We start from the raw sequence: 23,584 nt of genomic DNA, 5'->3' as shown, positions 1-23,584 counted from the left end.
GGACAAACAAAAGAGGTCCCAGTGAAAATATCAGGAATACTTCCTTCCAACATGACAACTCACCATTATTATTATGTTGTGATCTAGCTTTTAAGCCACTTGAAACAACAACTATGAACTGTAAAATATATATATATATATATTATATATTATAATATATATATATATATATAATATATATTATATATATATATTATATTATTATATATTATTATATATATTATATATATATAATAATATATAATAATATAATATATATATATAATATATATTATATATATATATATATATATGTCTTGATGCTAGCACTCTGACTTCCAAGTGGTAAGATCTCTTACAACACTACCTCATCCATACACTGCTAGCTCCTTCAAAGAGTTCCAAAACACATTTTATAGGAGCAAAGCTGTCCGTTTCCCAGAATTATGTATCTACACTGATTCTTTAGCTCTCTTCCAGTTTTTGACTAACTTGATCATTAAACATACCAGACGTCTTTGGTTTCTCAGATCTAGCTTAGATCTCTTTCTGTAAGTTAATACTTATACCAAACACCTGTACACATTTGGATGCTAAGATGGTTTAAACAAGTGATCAAATAACACTTAGTACTTCAGTAATTTCATTTTTATATTCCCTGCTCAATTCCTACATCAAGATCTTATAGTTCTTCAAAACAGTCATTTTTCCTTTTATATTTTACACCAATTTCTGTCAATGTTATAATCACAAATTCTTTGATGACTCCTCTGAAAAAAAAGGAACCTGAAGTATGTATTTCCCCAGGCTCTTCCAATTAAAAACAGATGGGAAAAGAATTGCCTGCACTTCATTCTTTCTGCAATACTTTTCCCAACCTCTTTTGACCTACTGTGTTCTGTTTTCACATTTTCTCTGCACAACTTTACAGCCTTTATTTGTTCTCCTCAACAATTACTTCACCATTTGAAGAGAAGCAAGGGAACACCAGCACAAGCAGCAAGACTGCAAAATGCAAAGGACAACAGCTCCTGCTCACTCAGGCCTCCCATGTAAAGGCCACACTGACCGGTCTATGGAAAGAACTTTATCCCCGTTAGTTAACAGACAGTTACCTTGATTGCAGGACAGGACAGCATCCCTGTATTTGTGAACTTTCATCTGCGCCTCTGCCAAGTAATGCCATGCTCCTGCACACTGGCTAACCTTCTGCAAACCTAGTAAAAGAGGAGAAAGGCATTGAGCAAAAGTTGCTTAGCACTGCAAAGATTCTGCAGCTGGCAGATGTTGTTTTGCCCTATAATGCCATAAAAAATACTCTAATTAAACAATTAGTATTAGACAGTTAATTTTTCCTTTGAGTATTTGCTCTAAGCATCTTAGAGTCAGAGGCCTCCAAACTATAAGGCAAAGACTAATAAGGTTGTAAATGTCTGTCAGGCTTTATTTAGTTGTTATTGGTACATTTGCTTCTTCATCCAAGCAAAGTCCAAGAACAGACATACTAAAAATTTAAAGTGTACCATACAGAAAGTAATACACAGCTGACTATAACAGAAATGATTGTCTTCAGAGATGTTATACTTAAATATATATTTAGAAAATATATCTCAGCCTTCTATTAGACAAAGCATTCCGTTTTCTTTTAAGAGCTAGCTGTTCTTTTTGCTACTTGCACAACGGCAAAGTAATACACAAATATAAGATTCCTAGAGAGAATGTTGAATGTAAACTAGCTGCTGTTCGAGTACCCATACCTCACATTACTCATTTACCTTCAGTAAGACTCTTAATAGCCTCTTTGTATTTCTTTTCTTGGAGGCATTTTATACCAAAACCAATGATGCCTGGACCACTACTTGAGTCCATCTCCAGAAGCTTAGAAAAATACTGCAAGGCCTCTTCTGACAAAGTACCTAGTTTAAGGAGGAGAAAAAAAAAAAAAAAAAAAGCATTTTCTTGAGATGTAGATTTAAAAAAAATGCAACAATCTACTCAAAATTACCTACATAAACATATATACTTATATGACACCTTTGAGCTCAAGACAATGAGTTTATTAAACAATTTTTTCCAGAGATACTCTAATACTTATAAGCTCTAAAAGGAAATACATAAAAACCAAGAAAACATTAAAATACCCAGTCTAATTTTTTTTTTTAAATATGCTAAATTACACATGCTAAATTGCTCCAAGTATACTTTCCGAAGAGAAAGCCACTCTTTTGTATGCCTTCCATCTAAACCTAGGTCAGTGTTCATTCATCAAAATCTGCCACAAAGAAATGAGAATAACTTTCTTTCAAAGGAGGCCTCATTTAATTACAAATTTCTTGTGATGAGCTTGCTGAAACAGTCTTGCTGTGAAATCATGAAATGTAATGTCCAAGCACAACATTTTATTGATGACACTAATCTGTAGGCTTTTCATCTCTTTCTTAAAGAAACTGCTGTGACTTACAGCAACATTTTTTAAATGATTTCTTTTTTAAAGTATGGACCCACTTGACAAAAGTAGCTTTTGATCTCCATTTGATAAAGAGGAGTAATAGAGTTACAAGCCCACAAATTTGGGACTTAAAGTACTGTGTTAGAATGACACAGATATAATGATAAAATGATTTTCCTCCTTGTTTAACCAAACATATTTTGATGTGGCTAATGTCAACTTCTGATTGTTTAAAGACTCAAACAAAGGACTAAACTTTGTAGTTACTTTTGAAAATGCTAAGAAAATGGTTAATGGTGAACAACATTGTATTAGCAACTACTGATTGTAACAACTATGTTTCCAGATCCCTGCAATACTAAACATACCACTGTATATTTTCTCCTCAGCAATCATTCTTTCCTACCTTGAACAAACACCTACACAGATCTGTTTATTTTCTATTCACCAAACTTTCTGGCTAACAATTTTACAAATCCTTATTTCCAGTCAGGAGAGATTTTCTTTGCCAAGAATATCCTAAACACAGCCATTGCTCAACCTCAGTTAATTTCTCCATTCTCTCTTCTAAGCTCCATAAACTAAGAAATCACAGGCACTACTAAATGCAAAGCTTAAATAATTTATCTGCAGAAACTGTTATTGAATTTTATAAGGCATTCTATATTCATTATTTGGTATGATGCCAGTCTTGATCTGTTTTTTTGTTTCCTCTCTTCTAGTTTGTTTCTTTTGCTAATTTATAGCCACCACTCAGCTACAGTATCAAGAAATCATAAACATTATCTGGTTTTGGGTGGGGTAGAGTTAATTTCCCTCACAGTAACTGGTGTGACGCCATGTTTTGGATTTAGGATGGAAGTAATGTTAACAGCACATCAATGTTCTAGCTGCTGCTGAGCAGTACTTACACAAGGCAAGGGCTTTTCAGCTTCTCAGACTGCCCTGCCAGTGCAAAGGCTAGAGGTACAAAAGGAGCTGGGAGGGAAACTGACCCAAACTGGCTAAAGCGATATCCCATCCCATAGGGCACCATATGGAACTGCAAAACAGGGAGGAGCTGTCAGTAGGCTGTTGCTGCTCAGGGACTGGCTAGGCACTGGTGGACTGGAGCTGAGAAACCACATTGTGCAGCACTTGTTTGGCTATAATAGTAATAATAAATATTTTCTCTTTTTTTTTTTTTTAAATGTTCTGTTAAGCTGTCTTCAACAAAACACATGCATTTATTTTTTCTGATTTCCTTTCCATCTCACTTGCAGGGCAGTGAGCAAATGGCTGTATGGTGCTGAGCTGCATGCCATGTTAAATCACAACAGCATACAACCAAACAGATGGGTAAAACATAATGTAGAAATAAAGTGTGCTTTTATTTAGGCATGTAAGGTAAAAACTTGTTAAAAAAATTGTCACAAAATCAACCACAAAAAGAAATATTTTCAGTCTTGCACAATACCTACACCCATCCTTCTCACCTGACTGAATGAAGTACAAGCAAAGTACTTCTAAAGGATAACTCAAAGTCGGATATAAAGCCATCATATCATCACAAGCTTTTTCCAATCTAGTTGCCTCATGAGGAAACTTGAAAGAAAAAACAAAACAGTTATTTCTACAAATTATCAGATGGTGGATGTCACATGCAGTCATTGAAGAAGACAGATAGATATAACCTTACTTTTGACAAGCACTGAATAAAGTCTTTGTAAAGATTTCGATGATCTTCATTGGGAACAGTGTCAGCAGAGTTCAGTGCCTCTTCATATGCACTCAAAAGCTGAAATAAGAAATAATTAAAAATGCAATGACTCTGAGAAAATGTTATCAGAGCTAAACATTTCCTTTTTACCTTTTCTAACTAGTACCATGAACAGAGAAAAAAGAAAGCAAGTTCCTTATCCCAAAATAATACTCATAAAGGACTCAACACTAATTCTGTACAGCAAGATGAAACAATACTATATGTTGTCTAACACATGAACAAAGACAACAAAATCTATGGGAACAGACTCTTCCTAGTACCTAGTCCCAATACAAAGAGAACTTGGTACAATAAAATCTACATTAATAGCTGTTAACTGCCAGCCCCAGCTCTGAAAAAAAAATCTAGTCTTTTATTTCTGGACTCTTTGCATACACATAAATAAATGCATATAAATACATGATTGTATGGGAATATAGGGGAAAACGTAGGCACTACTAAATGCAAGCTACCAAAGAAGCATGCTTCAGCAAAACATTGCCCACATCTTCTCATACAATACAGTAAATTGTAGATTTGCAGATGAAATATCATTTCTGATCTTTGCATAACCTAACTCTATTTTACTCTTCCACACCCAACCTCAAAAGGCAGCAAGTACTGCCTGCAGCACTTCTTTTTGTGCTAACAGCTTTTGACACTTACAGCATATGACTTCTAAAAAGATAGGTGCAGATTCAGTTTCCTTTTGTCTGGAAGTATTTCAGCACTTTTTTGCCTTTTGTGAACATTGCTATCAACAAGACTGGCGAAGAGCAAGTTCTACCCTGCTCTTTGAAAGAGGCTCATTTCGCAAGAACAGATAAATCACTCAAAAAGTTAACTTTGGCCATACAGCACACAGAATCAGTATAACTCGTGATCCTACTGTTTGGTCCAATTTGCTACAACATTTTTCTAAGCAACATTTGGGTTCAAATTTTCCTACATATGATAAGCACTGCATATGAAAATATGGAAAAACAGCACAAAACCTATTCCACCAAGGGAGCAGAAGGAAAGGAGTTTCTTGTTTTGGAGAATGCCTATTTTGTAGACATTGTCAGAACTTACAAATACGTCAGAAGCTGTTCTGTTCAGATATGTCAATGCAGGGATTCTTCTTGTAGGGGCATAACAATGCATCACCACATTACAGTGCAAATCTAGGCTTCCACAAAACTGAGGAAGTTTAGGGAAAACTTTAGATCTGGACGCTCTGTCCCACTATTTTGGGTGGTCGCACCTTCATTGTTTCTGACAGATGGTGAAATCACCTACTTTTTCATGAAAAGCTTAGTATCATTCAACATCCATGAGAAACAGTAACATGATTTTTGTTTTCCAAGGCTTCCTCTGAAATCCAGCAGCACCGTGTACAAAATGTAAGATGGAGGGGATTGAGAAACTTTACCAATTGTGCAGTCTTATTATCCTGGTACTGCACATTCTCTCCCAGTAACTGGATCATCCTCTTCCAAAGCTGATGGAGTTCCACCTTTTCTGCACCTCCTTCCTTTTTCACTTCTATTAGTTTCTGGCATATTTCTGCTGCCTGTCAGTAGGAAACAAATGAACTATATTGTAACTCCTGGACACCTGATACAGTCAAGTCTAAGCAATTAATTTCAGTTTTCTCTGGAGAAAAGCCCAATGGAACACTGTTGCAGAAGATACCATTATGTTACTAGATTACTTCCACTACTACACTCACTTATATTTACATAATATCCATTAAAAAAAAAAGAAAAGAAAAAAAAGAAACCACGTATCATTTCTTGAAAAAGCTAAATGACAGTGCAGCCAGCCTAAACCATGAATGAAAAAGAATCTGGCTGATAGTCTGGTGCCAGGCAGACTAAGGAATTAAGGAGCAGATGGAGAAAAATGAGTTTTCAGTATTAGATAGAGAGGGAGTTACAGACGCATTGCAGAAGGCAAAGTGAATGCCAGACTACAGCACACAGTGGGAACAGTGGCAGATAACAACCCACATTAATTAAGACTTTTGTTAAAGAAAAATACTACACCTTGAAATACAAGTCCTTCATGTATCACCTACCATACAAACTGAAAGGCAGTACGCTGTGAACAGGATTAGGTATGAGCAAAATAATAGATCCTGACTAGGAGCAAGAAAGAAGGAGTTTGCTTCCTACCACATTAGGGTAGACAACAGAGTGAAAGTGATCACCTAGGGTTACCTGCCTTCTGATTAGAGCAGTAACAGCTTCCAAAACATTACCTTCAGACCTGCCTAGCTTCCCAGATAATGTCAATAGCAGGAGTTTTGACTGGTTCCTGGAGGAAATCAGCAGTAAAAACGGACTTAAACAGTCCTCCTATAACCTCTAATAGATAAACTGAAGCCTTATCAGACTATGGCATTACAAAAAGAACACATACTGAAATTCCAGTGTGCAAGACTGAGAAAGAAGGACTCTAACACCAGATTTGTGGCTTCCTGTCCCACGTGGAACAAGTCTGCATTTGTAAATGATATTATCAGCTTATTTACTTTCAGACAGTGCTATGCAAAGAAACTTTGAAGTTAATAAAAAGTCTTGAATTTGACAACAAGACAGAAGTAAAATCTTTTTTGCAGGAAAAGGAGCAAGATGGTACAGTATAAAACCACACTCTACCTTATACAACAACAAACTCTTCAAAAATTAAAGGAAAAGTGATAAGCATAACTGCAAGAAGAATTCTGTAATATCACCACAGAGGCTGTAGGCAAAGATACTGTTGAACTGTACAAGCATTAAACAGCTCCACCTCGTGGTAATCTGACAAGATTGTTATTTCTGCAGTAATCACACAGACAAATTTAAGACTGCTGCCAGGTGGGCACTACCTTGTGATGCCCCAAAGCAGCTTTGCATGTCCTTACTTTTCTGCACGAGAGTGGCAGATAGGCCTGTGGCAAATGTAAATCCCAAACCCTCTGGCACAAAGGAGAGAATGATTCCACCAGAGACAAGATACACAAGTATGTAGAACTGGCCAAGACAGGCAAAGGCCCTTGGGATTCTGTGAGCAAATACGCTTTTGGAATCACACTGGACTTCTAGATATACAACAGAAAAATGAGGTTGTAGCCTTTCAGTCTATACACTGATATTTTTTTTTTTTCCAAGTTTCATCAGTTTAGGAGCTTCCATCCAAGTCTGTTATGCAGAGGAAAAAAAATAAGTAAAAAATCAGTTCTTCCTAGTTGTGGTCCAAGAAGACATCTTCAGTAGTCTGTGGCCCAAAAAAACTACAGATTCATTGATTGTTCTAACAAGAAATTCCCTTCTAATCAGAAGAGAGAAATTACATTAGTCACCTACCTCTAAGTATTTATTTCCTTGGCGATATAGTTCCACGAGCTTGTTACATACATCACACCATTTCTGCTTGTCTCCACTAGAAAGAAGAAAAAAAAGCTAAGCTTCCCATTAAATAGTGATACAGCTTTCCTATTCTGTCAAATAAGTTTTTTTGTAACTTCGCAGTTGCCAAACAAATATTTAGAATAAATACTACAAACTGCCTTAAAACTTTTACTCACCATTGCTTTGGATAAAACAATTACTTTAAGGACTGGGCTTTTCTTTGTGAACTACTTTCAAATTCAGAAAACAAATGTAATGCTCCAGCGAACTACAATGACAATTGAGTTATCTTTGTTCAGAATTCTATCTATAGAAGCAAGGTGACATAGACTGCAATCTTAAAGGAGTGAAGTTAAGCCTACTCAAATCAGGCTTGGAATCATCCCTGCTCTAACAGTGAACTTAAACAGAGGGCAAAAGGTAACATAATTTTAAAGTTGCAACTCTGCCGCATCTAAATTGGTAACTCTACCAAATAAGCAACTTTAGACTGAATTTTGGGACTCAGTACACATCACCTTTCATAGAGTTCCAAGAGTTTTTGGTACACATCTTGTAAGTCTGCGTGGACATCCGTTTGGTTGGATTTCTCATATAAATTTGCTAAGCCCTGTTTAAAAAAAAGTGTTTATTACAGATAAGAACACTTGATGTCTGTAATTATGAATTTAATTTATATTGCAAGTTCTGCCAAAGGAAAAAATATATATACGTAAATATTCTCCTCACTTCCATGGGCTAATATGTTAGCCCATGAGCAAAATCTTGGTTGAGACCTTTGTATGTTTTACACTAAAAGCTTTCTTCACTTCCTGTTCTAATACTGACTACTATTTGAAACTTATAAATGTTAAATGATCCTCTCTGCAAGATATACATACTATATACAACACACGCTAAGTTCTAAGATAAATGCTCCAAGTATCATGCCACCTTGGATTGTAACAGAAGGCCAGAATATGACTGCTAGGCAACTAACTATTTCAATATACCTTGAAATCAGGTACCAGCATTTATACTTCAAAAAGCTGCTTATATTGAAGATGCAAAGCTTTACAGTATTAGAATATATTGGATGCTGGCATGTGAGAGATTGATCTATCATGCAGACTAATGCTCCATCATCCAAATATGCTATAGCCATACACTACTAAACATTGTTGTATATGCACCATCCAACACACTGCTACTTTAAGGGCATAATGTTATTTTTTAAACAACAAAAACAATCTATTTCATGCTGAAAAAATAAGGCACTAAACATTTTCCTTCTCACGAAAGCAGCACCAAAAAGTGCTTGTTGAGCTAAGAGTATGGTATTTCAGAGCACAGATGAACTGGCTATGTGTGTCTTAATTCACATTCTCTCTAGAATGTTTCACTGCTCTCTTGTCTATTTAGGTGTACTGGAACTTAAGTACTCTAGAACTAAAATTTACTCTGCTGCACACATGTAACCACCCAAGTCTTCAATTCGGACACATACAATACTTCTGCTACTGCAAAGCTTCAGAACACTTAAGTGCTTGAAGTAAACACAATGCAGTTTTGCCTTCTCCCCAGATTTAACCCCACAGTAACACTTTTCATGGCAAAAACAAGTACATCTGGACATACACTTACCTGCCATGCCAGTAACTGGTTTGGTTCAAGTTCAATAGCCTTCTTATACGCCCCTTTGGCCTGATCAGGTTGCTCCAACTCAGCAGCTGCCAGGCCAATAAATACCCAGGCATTGTAGTTATTTTTTTCTTGCTTCAAGACTACCTGGAAATAGACATTTTTTTTAGGTAAAACTGATGAATGAGATGCATCTTACTGATTCATACATTGACTTTTCTCATAAAATTTGGTTAATTCTTCTTCATAGTTGATACCAGAAACTAACTCATTTTTTGGAAAAGATTAAGAACCTCAGCTTTTCATGCCACAGAAGCCTTTGTGTCTGAACTGTTCTGCCAGTTAACATAGCTGCAACTTAGGAATTTCCTGTCGAGGTGCAGATTATAAATGAATTTTGGTCATCACTATTATAGACCTAATGTTCTCTTATCCATACGTAAGCAAATGCTAAAGCAAAAGGAAACAGAAAATCAATTATATAATCAATCTTACATCAGTGAGATGCATCACTCAGCATAATTATACAGTTCTTGTTTATGGGAACAACAAACACAAGAACTGCAAAAATTACTAATTTCCAATGAAATAATAATTACCTTGCAGTGCTTTAAGGCTTCTTTATATTCCTTATTTCTTATGGCTTCTCTAGCGCTCTTTAATGCTGCCTTCACCTCCTTATTTGACATTTTTGCCGCTAAGTAAAAAACAACATGTGGTTAGTTATCAAAGAGAGACATAATGAACTCAAACCACTATTTATACCCTACCATGGCAGCATAAAGAAAGCACTTCAAACATAGGACTATATTGCAATGCGTCAAAACATACGTATTGAAAGATCATTTCCCCCCCAAAAATGCAAAAACAACAACTTGGTTAAAATTGATTATTTACACTTAGCTGCTAAGCAGGACTATGCCAATATCCCAAAGATTTCAATGGTACAAAGTATTCATCTTAAGTCTCAACTCAAATTTCATTCTGTGATAATTTTAAATTGGATGAGAGGTGTTATATGACAGTCACCTTAGTTAGACTGCAGGAATGTCAGCACTTAAGGGTGGTGAGGTACAGGCTGCCCAAAGAAGCTGTGGATACACCATCCCTGGAGGCACTCAAGACCAAGTTGGATACGGTCCTGGGCAGCCTGATGGGCAGCAGCCACTAGGACTGGAACTGGATGGTCTTTCCAACCCAAATCATTATGTGATTCACTCTACAAAGGACACAGCATAGTTTCTCTTAAGCAGTGAGCACTGGGCATGCTCCCAAGGGGTTTCTAAGAAGCGGAGACTTTCCTGCTCACCATCTGTAGCAGGATGAAACTCAGCACATCACTAACACCCGTGCAGGACCTGCAGCACTCCTATTCCTTCTCACACAACTAGGACAGACCTGCTTCTGACTGCAGCCATGCAGAAAATGAAGCAGTTTTAAAGGACAAGGAATCACTCCTTGTAAAGCCTGCCACAGTTATATACTAGTTGGGTTCATATGTTTCACATTTAACCAATGACAAATTTCAAAAACATCATTAAACTGGTCAAATGAGATGCAACAGAGAAACAACGCCACTAACAAGGCACTGAAACGGGCTCAAAAGATGGAAAAGCAGCTTTTAGAGGCCAAAGAGCAGAAGATGGGCTGCAGGCCTAGAAACATACTACTAATGGGAGGGCTAAGAAAGATGGCTGACGTGCGACTCCCTCAGGGTGATGAAATGATTGAAAGCAAATTACACTCACATCACTCAACAGCTCCTGGAGAGAAAGACAGCTCCCCGAGAAGGGCCGGGCTCCTCAGTCATCGCAACCATCAAAACACCGGCAGCGTTCAAGCCTGGGATCCACGTCCTCCTGCAGAGAATCAAGAAACCACGTAACTGCCGCCCGAAGCCTCGGAGCGCGCCGACAGAGCGGCTGTGGAGAGGACAGAAGGGCTGTAAAGGGACCGAGCGGCTATAAAGAGACGCGCCGCGCACCCCACCGCGCTTACCTCGCAGTCCCGCACCCGCCGCCAGCGCGCACGCGCATTCCACCACCACGTCAGCGCGCGGACCCGTCCCGCCCGCCGCCCGCCCTGGTGCATGCTGGGAGTTGTAGTTCTGCCCCTCCGCGCCAGAGCGCCCGTCTGCGGGGCAATGCGGAGAGGCGCGCCGCCGGTGTTGCTGCGGGGGCTTCTCCTCGTGGCTACCGCGCACTGCGCAACGCCGAGGCCGCTCAGGCATTCCTCCCGGCCAAACGTGGTGCTGCTGGCCTGCGACTCCTTCGTGAGTAGCCGCGGCTCCGCGGGGAGTTTCACGTTTACACCCGGCTTGTGGCCGGTTCCAGGTGTGATGATGGCTGTGCTCGGTGCTACCCGCCGTCGCACAGCGCTGCCTCCGCTCCTTCGCCCAGGGCGAGGCGGAACGGCCGTCCCCGCAGAGCAGGGCTCGGCGCTGCCCTCTGTTCGCGGCGAGTAGCTGCAGCCGCCATCAGGCCTCCCCTCCGCTCCTGTGCTCTGCTGCGCGTTGCCTGCCGTTCATGGAACAGTTCTTCCTAACTATTTGTAAAATACGATATCCGCCTTAGACCGCTTCTTAGTGGTGATTTCAAAGAGGAAGCAATAGCTCCTTTTTTTTTTTTTTTTTTTTTTTTTTTTATTATTATTTTTTAAGCTCTAGGTTTCCTGGCTGTATTTTGCTTATTATTATCGTTGTGAGAACATCAGCTCTTGTAATATTCTAATCATTTTTTTTTCCTCCAAATGTTCAGCTTCTATTAAAGTTACTATTAACCAACAAAATGGCTGATTTTTAAATGTTAAAGTCCATTTTATTTCTAGTTCCTTGCTGAAGCTGCCAACAGATCTGAAGCAGGCCTCTGTACGCTGCTGTTTTTATAGACTGATAGAATCACTGAGGTTGGAAAAGAGCACTGAGATCATGAGATCATCTAGTCCAACCATCAACCCACTGGCCACTAAATCATATCACTTAATGCCACATCTATGCATTTCATGAAAACCTTCACCACCTCCCCAGGCAGTGTGTTTCATTGCCTCACCAGTCAATCTGAGGATACGTTTCTCCTAATATCCTCCCTGCATGTGGCAGGGGGGTTGGAGATTCATGATCCTTGAGGTCCCTTCCAACCCTGGCTATTCTGGGATTCTGCAATTCTGCTATAGCCTCCTTTAGGTAGTTGTGGTTATACAGTTGTCATTTGTGTTGCTTCTTTTCCCCCCCACCTTGACAATTTATTTTACAATCAGCTACATTTGAGTAACACAGCTTCAAGTTAAGAAATTATAAATTACTGCAGGCAATAACTTGAGACAGTGATGCTTATATGCTGTTATTCTATTTGACTGCAGGATGGGCGTTTGACATTTTATCCTGGAAATCAGACTGTGGATTTGCCTTTCATAAATTTTATGAAAAGACATGGCTCTGTCTTTCTCAATGCCTATACCAACTCTCCAATTTGTTGTCCTTCTCGTGCAGGTAGGACCAGGAGAAACATCAGATAAATGCAAATGATTAATACTTGCCTATGTCAATTTAAATGTACGTTAATTTCAAAGCTTTGAGATTAGGGAAGCTTTGCTGTTTTCTCAGTCAGACCAATTAATCTTTTTTTGGTAGTTCCTCAAATTTGTACAGTGCTTGATCCATTTTTTTTTTTTTCTGTTTCTTGTGTAGTTTACATTTATTCTTAAGGCCATTAAATACATGATAATTCCTTTAGCATCTTTAGTTACATGCTTAAGTATTCTTTACTTGCTGCAATCAGTATCCCATATGCAACTTCCCATTTGGAGAATTTAGAAGTTTGGAATTCAGAAGGAAGCTATATTCTTAAATCAAATGTTACATTTCGTAGTGTTTCTACCCTTCTCAGTTGTTGCAAAGACCCACCAGAAGTGATGTAAATGAAATGTCATCTACAGCACTGTTACAGATGTAAATTGGAAGAAGCATCCTGTCCTAACTGCAGCAGGTACAGGCTTCCAAGTTACTGCTGTATTCCATTTCTTAAGAACTAGCTATTGCTTCTGTTTCTCAAGGCCAAGTTGTAACTGAACTAAGATTACATAAACATGTTCTCAATCCTGTTATCTTACTTTTCACAAACCGTATCTCATTTTATTTTCCAGCAATGTGGAGTGGTCTTTTCACACACTTAACTGAATCATGGAATAACTTCAAAGGTCTAGATCCGGATTATGTAACATGGATGGATCTCATGCAGAAGCATGGCTACTACACACAAAAGTATGGGAAATTGGATTATACTTCTGGACATCATTCAGTGAGGTAATCAGATGGATGTTCCTTCCATAACATAGACAGTTGTGAGTAATATGGCAGGCCTCTCTGAGTACGGTTTCTTGGTATAGGTGGTATTCATTCTCATTGAAAGTATTGGAAATCAGAATTTATCTCTGAAGTTTTAAAATAATTACCTGTGAAGCCTTTGCACTTTGATTTTACATTCAGGGACTGAATTTCGCATTGCTCCCTTTTTCACTCCTCTACCAGGTTTTCTGAAGGTTCTTATTTCTAGCTTATCTTTTTCTCCTCTTGTGCCTGAGGATCAGTCTTGCACATGTAAAAAATCTTCTGTGTTGTTCCAGAGAACTGGTCTGAGGGATTGGGGTTGATGTTTTTTGTTTATTTGCTTGCTTGCTTTTTCTGTTTTTGTTTTTACTTTGATCTTATTCTCATTCTGATTAGATACCAATCTGGCCTATATAATATGTTTTTCACTATATGTCAACGTTACGGTGTTGTATGCAATGTGACACAGACACTACTCTCATCCCCACATCTGAATTTATTCTTTAACTCTCTATCAAATATGACTTCTCTAAGTAGTTTGTTTAGGGCTTTCAGCTTGAAAGTGTGGATGAATATAAACAAAGGCCTAATTAAAAAATACAGTTACAGATAATTCTAAGTAGTTGTTCTGGATGTCAAGGATGCAGTGGTAAAATTTCAGTGAGGGTAGAAATGGTTAGGTGTTCTTTAAATATCAGCAATGAAATAATGAAAGTGCAAGGTTACATCGTTCATGTTTTCCCTTGGAATTTCAGTGGTGATATTAAAATTTCCCTGAACAAAATTAAGATGGGTGGAGATTTTAAGTTGAATGTTTCCTTATAATCCTGTTTTTGGCAGTTGTTGTAATTCAGTCTCAAAAAGAAGCCAGGACATCTGTAGCTCAGATTTCTCAGTGTTTTGTGGAGGAAAGAAAAAAAACCTGCTCCAAAAGTGTTGTCTTTTCCTCCCCACCCCTTCTTTTTTTCTCTCTACATTTTTCTCTTATTTTTCCTTATATTCCATTTTCATGATGGCATTTCTCAATTATATCAAAAGAAAAAGTACAAGATAAATTGCTGTTAGGGATTTTTGTTGTAAGTGATAATGTTCCTATAGCAGAATGTGTCTTTTGAAGGTGCCTGCTCCAGCTAGGTCACTTCTCACAGAATTTTATTAAGTAAATCCAAGGCTGTGCATACCAGATGAACTGTATGATTCGATGACAAAAAGTCAATCGGGGTCAGCAAGATGGAGAGGCTATTTCTAATTTATTTGTTTTTCTGTTGAAATGGGAAGAAGAACCATTCTGAAATTAATTTTTAATAAAAAAGAAAAAAGATTGAGAAGCAGAAGAGAGTGACTAAAGCTGTGGATATAAAATAGATATAAAATAGCTATAGTTAAAAACAATTTTCCTTTATCTGGCAATTAAAAGGAGATGGCAGCTACAAATGTAGGAGAAGTTAAGGAGAAACTTTTTGCGTGGAGGGAAAGTGAAAAAAAACACTTTCCTCTAAGTGCATATATCTTGTGTCTGTGTTCTCAGCAACCGTGTGGAAGCCTGGACTAGAGATGTTGAATTCCTGCTCCGGCAAGAGGGAAGACCCAAGGTAAATCTTACTGGTGACAGGAGGCATGTGAGAGTGATGGAAACTGATTGGCAGGTTACTGACAGAGCAGTGACTTGGATAAAGAAAGAAGCCATTAACCTCACCCAACCATTTGCTCTTTACTTGGGGCTAAATTTGCCACATCCATATCCGTCACCTTACGCAGGAGAAAATTTTGGATCCTCTACATTTTTAACGTCTCCATATTGGCTTGAAAAGGTATGTGCAGGTGAAAGTTAAATCTAAATTCGTGTGTAACTTTATTGTGAAATGTGTTTTATTCCTTGTAATTTTTCAGGTCAGGTCCAGTTCTAATATTTCAGTACACAGTAAGTAGTACTTGGATAAGATGTTGGACTTCTGATGAAGTAAAGTAATTTTGTTCATTTTGTTTTCCTGTAATGAAAAGGTTTGTTAATATTGAATCAGTAAATTTGGACTTCAATAGCTAGAAACACATTTAAATTATATAGCCAGGTAGTCATTAATGTCAGAGATCTTCTGAAAAAGAAGTCTCTTTTCTGTTGACTGTCCATGTGTGCAGAACTAGCACAATATACAGATCTAGCATTATATGTAATGTATCAGCTCCTTCTTTTAGCTTTACTGCTTCTTTATAACTAAATGGCTTAAAATCTGTAGAAATAAAAAAAAATGGCCTTCATTAGTAGCTGATTTTTATCGCTCTTTTATAACTAATTGCCTCAATACCTGTGAAAGTATGGAGGAAATAGCAGCACTATGTAACAGATAACCTGCTGATATCTCGAAGACTACAGACTGAGAACTGACAAATTATGCTAAAGAGTTTTAAATTAAACCTTTCTTTTTTTTCCTTTAAATTGTTTAATTCAGTTTGTAATGTTATTTTCCCCTTTATTTTTAGGTAAAATATGAAGCTATTAAAATTCCCACGTGGTCTTCACTTTCAGAGATGCATCCAGTAGACTATTATTCATCTTACACCAAAAACTGTACAGGAGAGTTTACAAAGCAAGAAGTGAGAAGCATTAGAGCATTTTATTATGCTATGTGTGCAGAGACAGATGCTATGCTTGGTAGGTGAAGCTTCATAACATAGTGGGTTTTTATGTTCTGATTTATTTTTAATTTCTTTTTAAAAAAATGCTGATAGAGCCAGTCTTTTGGAATAATAAAATAAAACCGTGCAATTCAGATCTAGGTATAAATTGCATAGGTATTGCTTAATCAATCTATTCAGTAATAACTGGATAGACTTTAAGGGTACTGCCAGGTGAATTCATTCTGAAAAGTGCTAACAAGGCCCATGAATGAAACAGTGGAAGGTGCATAGGTACAGCAAAGCTTTGTTGGATGCTTGTGCAGGAATAAGTAAATATTCTTTTTTGAAATGATAACTGAAAAAATAGAAATACAGAAGTAAACAACTTTGAGACTGTAAGTGCTTTGCCTAGAGATTGGTTTTTAAGTGACCGGATTCAATGGCAACTGCAAATAATGAATTAAGCAACAAAGTTACCTTTGGAAGCTTCCTTAGTAAGGTATTGAAAATGAAGGAGACAAAAGAATGAATTAAGCAGAGGGAGTTCTTCCTACTTTAGGGTAAGATCTACGTAAACAACAATTACAGTGCAACATCATAATTTAGGGCATTTTATTTCTTAGTTAATTTTCTTGCCCTCTAATATGAAATTTATGAAAAAGCAAGCAAATCTTTTTCTTTCCTTTTTTTTTTTTTTTTTTTTTTCTTCTTTTCTGTAATTTTACAATGATTAAGTAACTTTAAAGACATGGAATTATTGTTTCATGTTTAATGAAATGAAGGAGATCAAGAGGAACTTCAGGCCACAATGGTGTTGCCCAGCTCAGTAAGTAACTGAGCTGTACTGTAACTTTGTAATTTAAGTTTTTAACTGATCTGTTTAAACAAGAATCACCTTAATGTTTGAATGTTAACGATGTGCAGATGCTTTGCTTCATTACTGATTTCATTGGTCTTGTCCATGTCTCCCTTGCACAGTCTGTGCAAGATGTTCTTGTGGGGATATGGGCACGTGTTAGAGAGACACCTACTGATAAGGTGCATACTGTGAGGAGTCCTTCACCCTAAATGTCATGCAGGGCTTCTGTGGCCCTATTTTAGTACTGCAAAGCCAACTATTTGTTGTAATAGCAAAAATGCATCTCATCCTATAGTGCTCTTTGATATTCTTGTGGTTGTTCTTTGCCCTCCAGGTGGCACTGAGAGCCAGACTCCTGCAACTTGCATACTGCTGTGTATTTTTCTGGGCTGGTTGCTTTGATTTCTGCCTCCTGTGGCAGAGATTGGATTTCCCAAGTCTTTGAATAGGATTATTTGGGATTTGCATGACACTGTGTAGGTTAGGAAGTTCAAAGAGTATTTAACCCAGCTTTTTGAAGCCTTTTTCTTGTTGCAGGTGAGGTTATTTCAGCTCTGAGAGATACTGATCTTCTTAAGAAAACGGTCGTTATGTTCACTTCAGATCATGGGGAACTTGCTATGGAGCACCGTCAGTTCTATAAAATGAGCATGTATGAAGGAAGTTCCCATGTTCCTCTTCTAGTTATGGGCCCAGGCATAAAACAACAGCAGCAAGTATCAACTGTGGTCTCTCTGGTGGATATATATCCTACCATGCTTGGTGAGTTAAGTCATTTAAAATTATTCTTTTTTCTTTTTTAAGTAACTAATTATTGTTGTGTATTTGCATTGTAGTCAGAATTATGTCTCCAATTTGTGAATCAATGTAGTAACAGAACAGGAGGTGATAAATCATGGAGGGAGCATATGCATGGACTCGGTGTAAAATGCAAGAAGAGTGTATAAAAATTAAATGAAGGAATTGATGATTTTCTGTTCTGCTGTTACTGGTTCTCACAATTCTCACAAAAATGATTTTATGAGGAATTATCTGTTTAAAAATGTATTGGGAGATACAAAGTAATCAGACACAGTTTAGATACAAATAATCCTTGCTAGCCTTCATACTGAACAGTTAGTTCACTGTAGAAATTAGAATGTAAATGCATCCAGAAGGGGGATTGTACCCAAAAGAATAGCAGTTTCATTATGTTGTCAAAGTAGTTCCCTTTACAAAGTGTCAACTGGGAGAAAGTTAGCATAGACTTTTGCACAGAAAATGTACAATTAATCTGAGCAAGTGTAGTAAGGTATGATAATGCATATCCATGCTTATCTTCTTGAATATGGAAATATTCTTTATGGGGCAGAGAAACTGTTGAAAAAGATTCTCATTAAGTTACTTTTAGGAGTGAATTTTTGAACTGTTACCTGTTTTATCACAGGTATCAGACAAGATGTGAATCTTTTTGGAACTGAATGTTAGTCACCGTTTCAGGCATTATCTAGGATGTTTTAAGCTACTAATTGGATTTTTTTTTTTTTTTTTTCTGAAATACTCAGCAAAGCTCTTTATTTTAAAAGCATCAGATGTAGGCTGTAATTGCCTGAGAGAATGTGAGGCAAAATGTATCATTATACTTTGTAGAGCAAACGAAGGCAATGACAGAGCCTTTATTTGAGAAATAGTTGCTATAGGAAAAAATATCCAGGAGGAATCAACTCACCCCTCCCGGTAACAGTTTGGAGAAAAGGATGAGTGAAAGGCTGAGTGAACTGGGTCTGTTCAGCCTTGAGAAAAGAAGACTGAGAGGGGACCTGATCCAGGTCTATAAATATCTAAGGTGTGGGGGGCAGAATGGCGAGGACGGACTCTTTTCAGTGGTGAGTGGAGACAGGACAAGGGGAAATGGCCAGAAACTGCAGCATAGGAAGTTCTGCACAAATGTGAGCAAGAACTTCTTTACAGTGAGGTGACGGAGCACTGGAACAGGCTGCCCAGGGAGGTGGTGGAGTCTCCTTCTCTGGAGATGTTCAAGACCTGCCTGGATGCCTATCTGTGCTACCTGCTGTAGGGAACCTGCTTTGACAGTGGGGTTGGACTCGATGATCTCTGGAGGTCCCTTCCAACCCCTACAACTCTGTGATTCTGTGATTCTGTGATTCTGTGATGAGCTGAGGAATGCGGCCTCCCCCATTCATACCAGGTGCTGCAGCAGAGAAGGGCAGGGGGAAAAGGGACCACAGACCCAGATGGCACGGGAAGTATGGAGACAGAAGGGGTGGCTCTGAACTCCCCCCCCACCCACTCCGGGCACTCACGTACTCACTTAGCTCATCCATTGGTTCAGGCTTTTGACCTTGGAATTGCACTACATACTTATTATACTGTACTTCTAGCAGTAAAAGCTAGAGAAAATCCTTTTCTGCATTATCTTAAGTAGATTTTTTATGAACAAAATATACTTATCTGCTTGTCTCTTCTCAAAACTTTGGAAACACTTATCTAGATGAAAATAGCATATAACCTGAGTAGTTTTCTTTTTTCTCTACCAAATTCTGGAACTGAATCAGTATAAAGAAGTCTGTGCCAGATACCCTCAGACAGAAGTTGCAGTGCCATACTTGAAGAGTTAACTTCTTTTTTTGTGCTTTTTCCACAAATAATTAGTCAAGTGGTTTGTCATCCTTTTTTCCTGCTCTTTGTTATTTTCCTGTAGTTTCCTGTGTTTATTAGTTCTTTCCTTCTGTTCTGGCAGTTTCTTCTTCCTATGATATGAATATCAAAAAAGCTGGATAAGTCAAGATGAATATCGAAGTATGAAGTATCATTTCTACTTTCTCTTCAAGCTGCATGCTGCTGCAGACTAGTGAGAAATCAGATTTCAAGTCTTTTTCTTTGTAATTTTCATCCCTATGTTTTGCATTGTGTCAAGGCTGTAGTCACCCTGAACATTTACTTGGAGTTTAGGTGCACCCTATATCATGTGTGGTACATAGGGTTCATCCCATCAGATTCTGTGTGATTCAGGTAATTGACCCAGAAGTGCATCAACTCCTGTCTTTTCTTACAGGATGTAGCCTAAGCTTTCCATCACTAGCACTAGCTTTGTTGGTTTAAATAGAAGTACTTTTGGATGTCCTGTTAAGCAGGAGGCATTGAAAATGCCAGCCAGAACATTTCTTGCACTGGGAAAATGCAGTACAGCTGTTAATACTGTTACTAGTTTAGGATGAGGGGCAAGAAAGGTTTATACCTCTCTTTTGGCTTTTTTTCAGATTAAGCATTCATTTGTTCAGGTTTTAGCCCCCACACTGGAAGTCCTAGGTTTGTAATGTTACAGACTTCCTACTGCTTGGTTTTATTCTCCAGAGGAAGAACTACAGATTACTGACAGGTGTCTGTGCTGTAGGAACAAAAGATAAGAAAGAAGATAGGTGATGATGAAAGAAAATCTCACTTGTGGGCAATGCATATTGCTGAGCATCACTGTAAGAATATTAGACACAACTCATCATGGAATGGAATCCTCTGTGAAAATGAAATACATTGAATTTTGAATGCTGTGTTCAGTAGTCAGTAGGGTAATTAAAAATAATATAGCCATACTCCTTTTTTAGGAAACTCTGAGGTAACATGGATAAGGTTCTCAGCTGTACTTTTCAGAATGTCTCTAAGAGATGTTTATGACTTCTTAACGCTGCCTGGATCTTTGGAAGTTAGAGATACTTCTGATGTAATTTTGCAGCAAGGGGCCTATCCAAGCTACAGGATCTTCCAGTAGGCTGTAGAGCATCTGTAGTAGGCTATAGATTCATCTTGTGTATTTTCAATATGTGCACTGTATCAAAACCACCTCTGATATCATCCTTATCTCCAGTCCTATCAAATGCCCTTGTTCCTGAGTTTCCTCACCAGTTATATATATGTGATAACTATAACAACTGCCTTTCACACAGTATTTTTCTAGTCATAGATGAAGAATGCTGGTTAGGAGCTAAGCACCAGTAAGTGTTAGACCAGACAGATTGATATGGATCTTGTAGGCTTCATGCTTACTGAGTCTATACATGCATACCTCAGTCTGAGGTGGTCAGAGAATGTGAGAAGGGCTTAAAAAATAAAAAAGCAGAACCTGTCACTGGAAGCTACGGATAGCAGTTCTAACAAATGTTTTAAAGATTGACCTAGATGGTGAGCAAATGAAGTCAGAAAGTTTCTTAAATATATGTTGTTATTTGCTTACGTTGGGGTTTCTGTGTTCTAGCAATATCCAGTTTACTGCAGTATATTTTCAGAGACATGTAGCATTATGTAAGTCTTGTTCATTGTGGTACCTTCAGTGGAACTTTGAATATGTGTATCTTTGCTTAGATCTAGCAAGAATTCCTGTCCTACAGAACCTCAGTGGATATTCTCTTTTACCCCTGCTGCTTGAAAAGGCGGAGGATGAAGCGTCACACAGAGGGCCTCGGCCCTCGTGGGTGCTGAGTGAGTTCCATGGCTGCAATGTGAATGCTTCCACATACATGCTTCGAATTGATCAGTGGAAGTATATCACGTACATGGATGGCGTTTCGGTGCCTCCACAGCTGTTTGGTATGTTACAATTCTTGTGTCCTAACTGATTAGTTAATTTATTTAAATGCAAGTTGACCCTCAACTGCCTTTATTTTGTGTTCCAGACCTTTCTGCCGATCCGGATGAGCTGACAAATGTTGCCATAAAATTCCCAGAAACTGTACAATCCTTGGACAAAATACTTCGCTCAGTAGTGAACTATCCAAGGGTTTCTTCATCTGTTCAGAACTATAACAAAAGGCAGTTTATCAGCTGGAAACAAAGTTTGGGCCAGAATTACTCAAACGTTATAGCCAACCTTAGATGGCATCAAGACTGGTCAAAGGAACCAAAAAAATATGAGGATGCAATTGATAGGTGGCTCAGCCAAAGGGAACAAATAAACTAAATATATTAATAAAATGAAAACGTCACAGATCTAATATGACTGAGGAGATGGAAACATTCTGCATTTGTAATTTTCTGTTGTATTTCAATTGTTAGAATTGTTATCTTACATAAGCTATTTAAAGCAAAGATAGTCCTGAAGAATTACTGCATTGTGCTAGAAATCCCAAAGTGGTTTATATAACCAGCAAGTGTAACAAATCTAGATTTTATATGATAAAAGTCTCTAGCATGTAAGAATGCATAGGAAGAATGTTATGTAAGTTTTAGTTACATTTATGGTACATATAGCTGGTTGCCAAAATGCAGAGTATTAAGTGTTAAAACTTAACAGGAATTTGCATTTTTAATGATATGTTAAAGGAAGAATTATTTTTTATGGTGGGATACCTGTTATACTGGAGTATGCCAAAGCCAACTTTCCACCAAGGCAGATTGTCCATAAAATATACATCCACTTCAGAGATGATGCAGGGGTTAGAATTTCATCAGAAAGATAGCATCTAGTGGTCTTAACATTAATGCACCTTATTCAGTATTTCATCATTCCATTTTCGTTCATGGAGTTTTCATTTTTGAAGATAGGCCTTCTTATCTTTGTCTTTTGGATCAGGACTTATCATGCATCATTCTTCAAAATAGTTGCATAATACTACTCAGGTGCTCATAGTAGTATTACGAGTACTTCTGGTGACTCAAAGGCCATGCACTATGTATGTTTGCAATGAAGAGAAATTGGTCTTTGTTCACTGTTGGAAATTAGAGGGGGAAAAAAAAACCCGAAAACCCAACAAAGACAAAAATAAATCCCTCAGACAAAACTTGTGATTAGAGCTGTTTTCTGAAAAGTAATAATGAGATTTTGCACAGCATTAAGTTGAAAAGTGATTGAGTGGATCTCCATTGCACAGTTAAATTCTGCAGGTAGATGTTCTAACGTGCAAAGCTGGAACGTAAGATATACACAGAGAAGATGCAGTTGAAGCTTGCAAAGAAAAAAAACAGAACCATTTCTCATTTGCCCAGGGATGTGACTGAATAAATAAATGAATAAACACCAAAGCAGTTTTGGAAGAAGGTAAGATTTAACTGGTAAGTTGACTTTTCCTAAGTGAAAAATGCTTGCAGCAGCACGTACACTTGCTTATTTTTGGACACTGTTGGTGCTGCTACAGTAGAAATTCAGCATGAGATTGTAACGCCAGAATGCTGCCTGGAATTTTAGTGAAGTACTCAGCAATAATGGTAAGCTGGAAAAATATAAAGATGAAAAATAAGTGTATCTTCTGATAGCTAAGCACCCTACCTGCATTTTGTAAACAACTTACCACGCTATAATTAGCTGCATATATTCATGAATATATTACCTTTTTAATTGCTACTGTTCATAGAACATTAAGGATAATCTTATACTACTTATTCATTTGGCATGCCATTGTAATTTCTGCTAAGATGAGCTCAGGTCATGATGAAATCATTTCAACAAAAAGTACAACGATGTAGTATGTGTTGGCTGCATAAATAGAGGGGAGGGAAGTCCATATGAAGGCACATTCAACAGGGAAGGTAGTAAATTGATATCTTTACAGAGTTCTGGGCAGGTTGGAACTCACCGTAGAGAATACAGCAAAATAAAATTTTGGTGAAGTGGTTTTGTGTGTGTGTG

General features: G+C 37.8%; 2 protein-coding genes across 3 annotated transcripts in view; one reads left to right on the top strand and one right to left on the bottom strand.

Annotated features, from left to right (window-relative positions):
* The window catches only part of SKIC3 (SKI3 subunit of superkiller complex), a 47,411-nt gene extending 36,164 nt beyond the window's left edge, over positions 1 to 11,247 (bottom strand). Inside the window, exons 1-12 of one of the 2 annotated variants that reach the window (XM_048930523.1) lie at positions 11,168 to 11,247; positions 10,918 to 11,028; positions 10,199 to 10,388; positions 9,769 to 9,866; positions 9,173 to 9,316; positions 8,068 to 8,159; positions 7,505 to 7,580; positions 5,584 to 5,724; positions 4,107 to 4,205; positions 3,904 to 4,012; positions 1,755 to 1,895; positions 1,095 to 1,196 (exon numbers count right to left, since the gene is read on the bottom strand). In XM_048930523.1, the coding sequence (XP_048786480.1) occupies positions 1,095 to 1,196; positions 1,755 to 1,895; positions 3,904 to 4,012; positions 4,107 to 4,205; positions 5,584 to 5,724; positions 7,505 to 7,580; positions 8,068 to 8,159; positions 9,173 to 9,316; positions 9,769 to 9,858 (994 nt within the window). In that variant the 5' untranslated portion in view covers positions 9,859 to 9,866; positions 10,199 to 10,388; positions 10,918 to 11,028; positions 11,168 to 11,247. The remainder of the gene's footprint in view (positions 1 to 1,094; positions 1,197 to 1,754; positions 1,896 to 3,903; positions 4,013 to 4,106; positions 4,206 to 5,583; positions 5,725 to 7,504; positions 7,581 to 8,067; positions 8,160 to 9,172; positions 9,317 to 9,768; positions 9,867 to 10,198; positions 10,389 to 10,917; positions 11,029 to 11,167) is intronic. The other variant, XM_048930521.1, reaches the window with a different exon arrangement.
* Positions 11,248 to 11,258: 11 nt separating this feature from the next.
* On the top strand, positions 11,259 to 23,584 carry ARSK (arylsulfatase family member K). Its single transcript, XM_048930527.1, has 8 exons — positions 11,259 to 11,441; positions 12,527 to 12,656; positions 13,310 to 13,469; positions 15,022 to 15,304; positions 15,972 to 16,143; positions 17,506 to 17,730; positions 21,325 to 21,549; positions 21,636 to 23,584. Exons 1-8 carry the CDS (start codon positions 11,259 to 11,261, stop codon positions 21,917 to 21,919), a joined length of 1,662 nt encoding a protein of 553 aa, XP_048786484.1. The 3' UTR covers positions 21,920 to 23,584.

Source organism: Lagopus muta, chromosome Z, assembly GCF_023343835.1.
Source record: "Lagopus muta isolate bLagMut1 chromosome Z, bLagMut1 primary, whole genome shotgun sequence".
Lineage (NCBI taxonomy): Eukaryota > Metazoa > Chordata > Aves > Galliformes > Phasianidae > Lagopus > Lagopus muta.
Note: the sequence above shows the minus strand (reverse complement) of the source record. Positions and strands in the feature narration are given on the sequence as shown.

Coding starts and splice junctions, on each gene's coding strand:
- ARSK (XM_048930527.1), top strand. CDS start 11,259: ATGCTGGGAGTTGTAGTTCTGCCCCTCCGCGCCAGAGCGCCCGTCTGC. Junction 13,470..15,021: donor TCTGGACATCATTCAGTGAG/GTAATCAGATGG, acceptor CTGTGTTCTCAG/CAACCGTGTGGAAGCCTGGA. Junction 15,305..15,971: donor CTCCATATTGGCTTGAAAAG/GTATGTGCAGGT, acceptor CTTTATTTTTAG/GTAAAATATGAAGCTATTAA.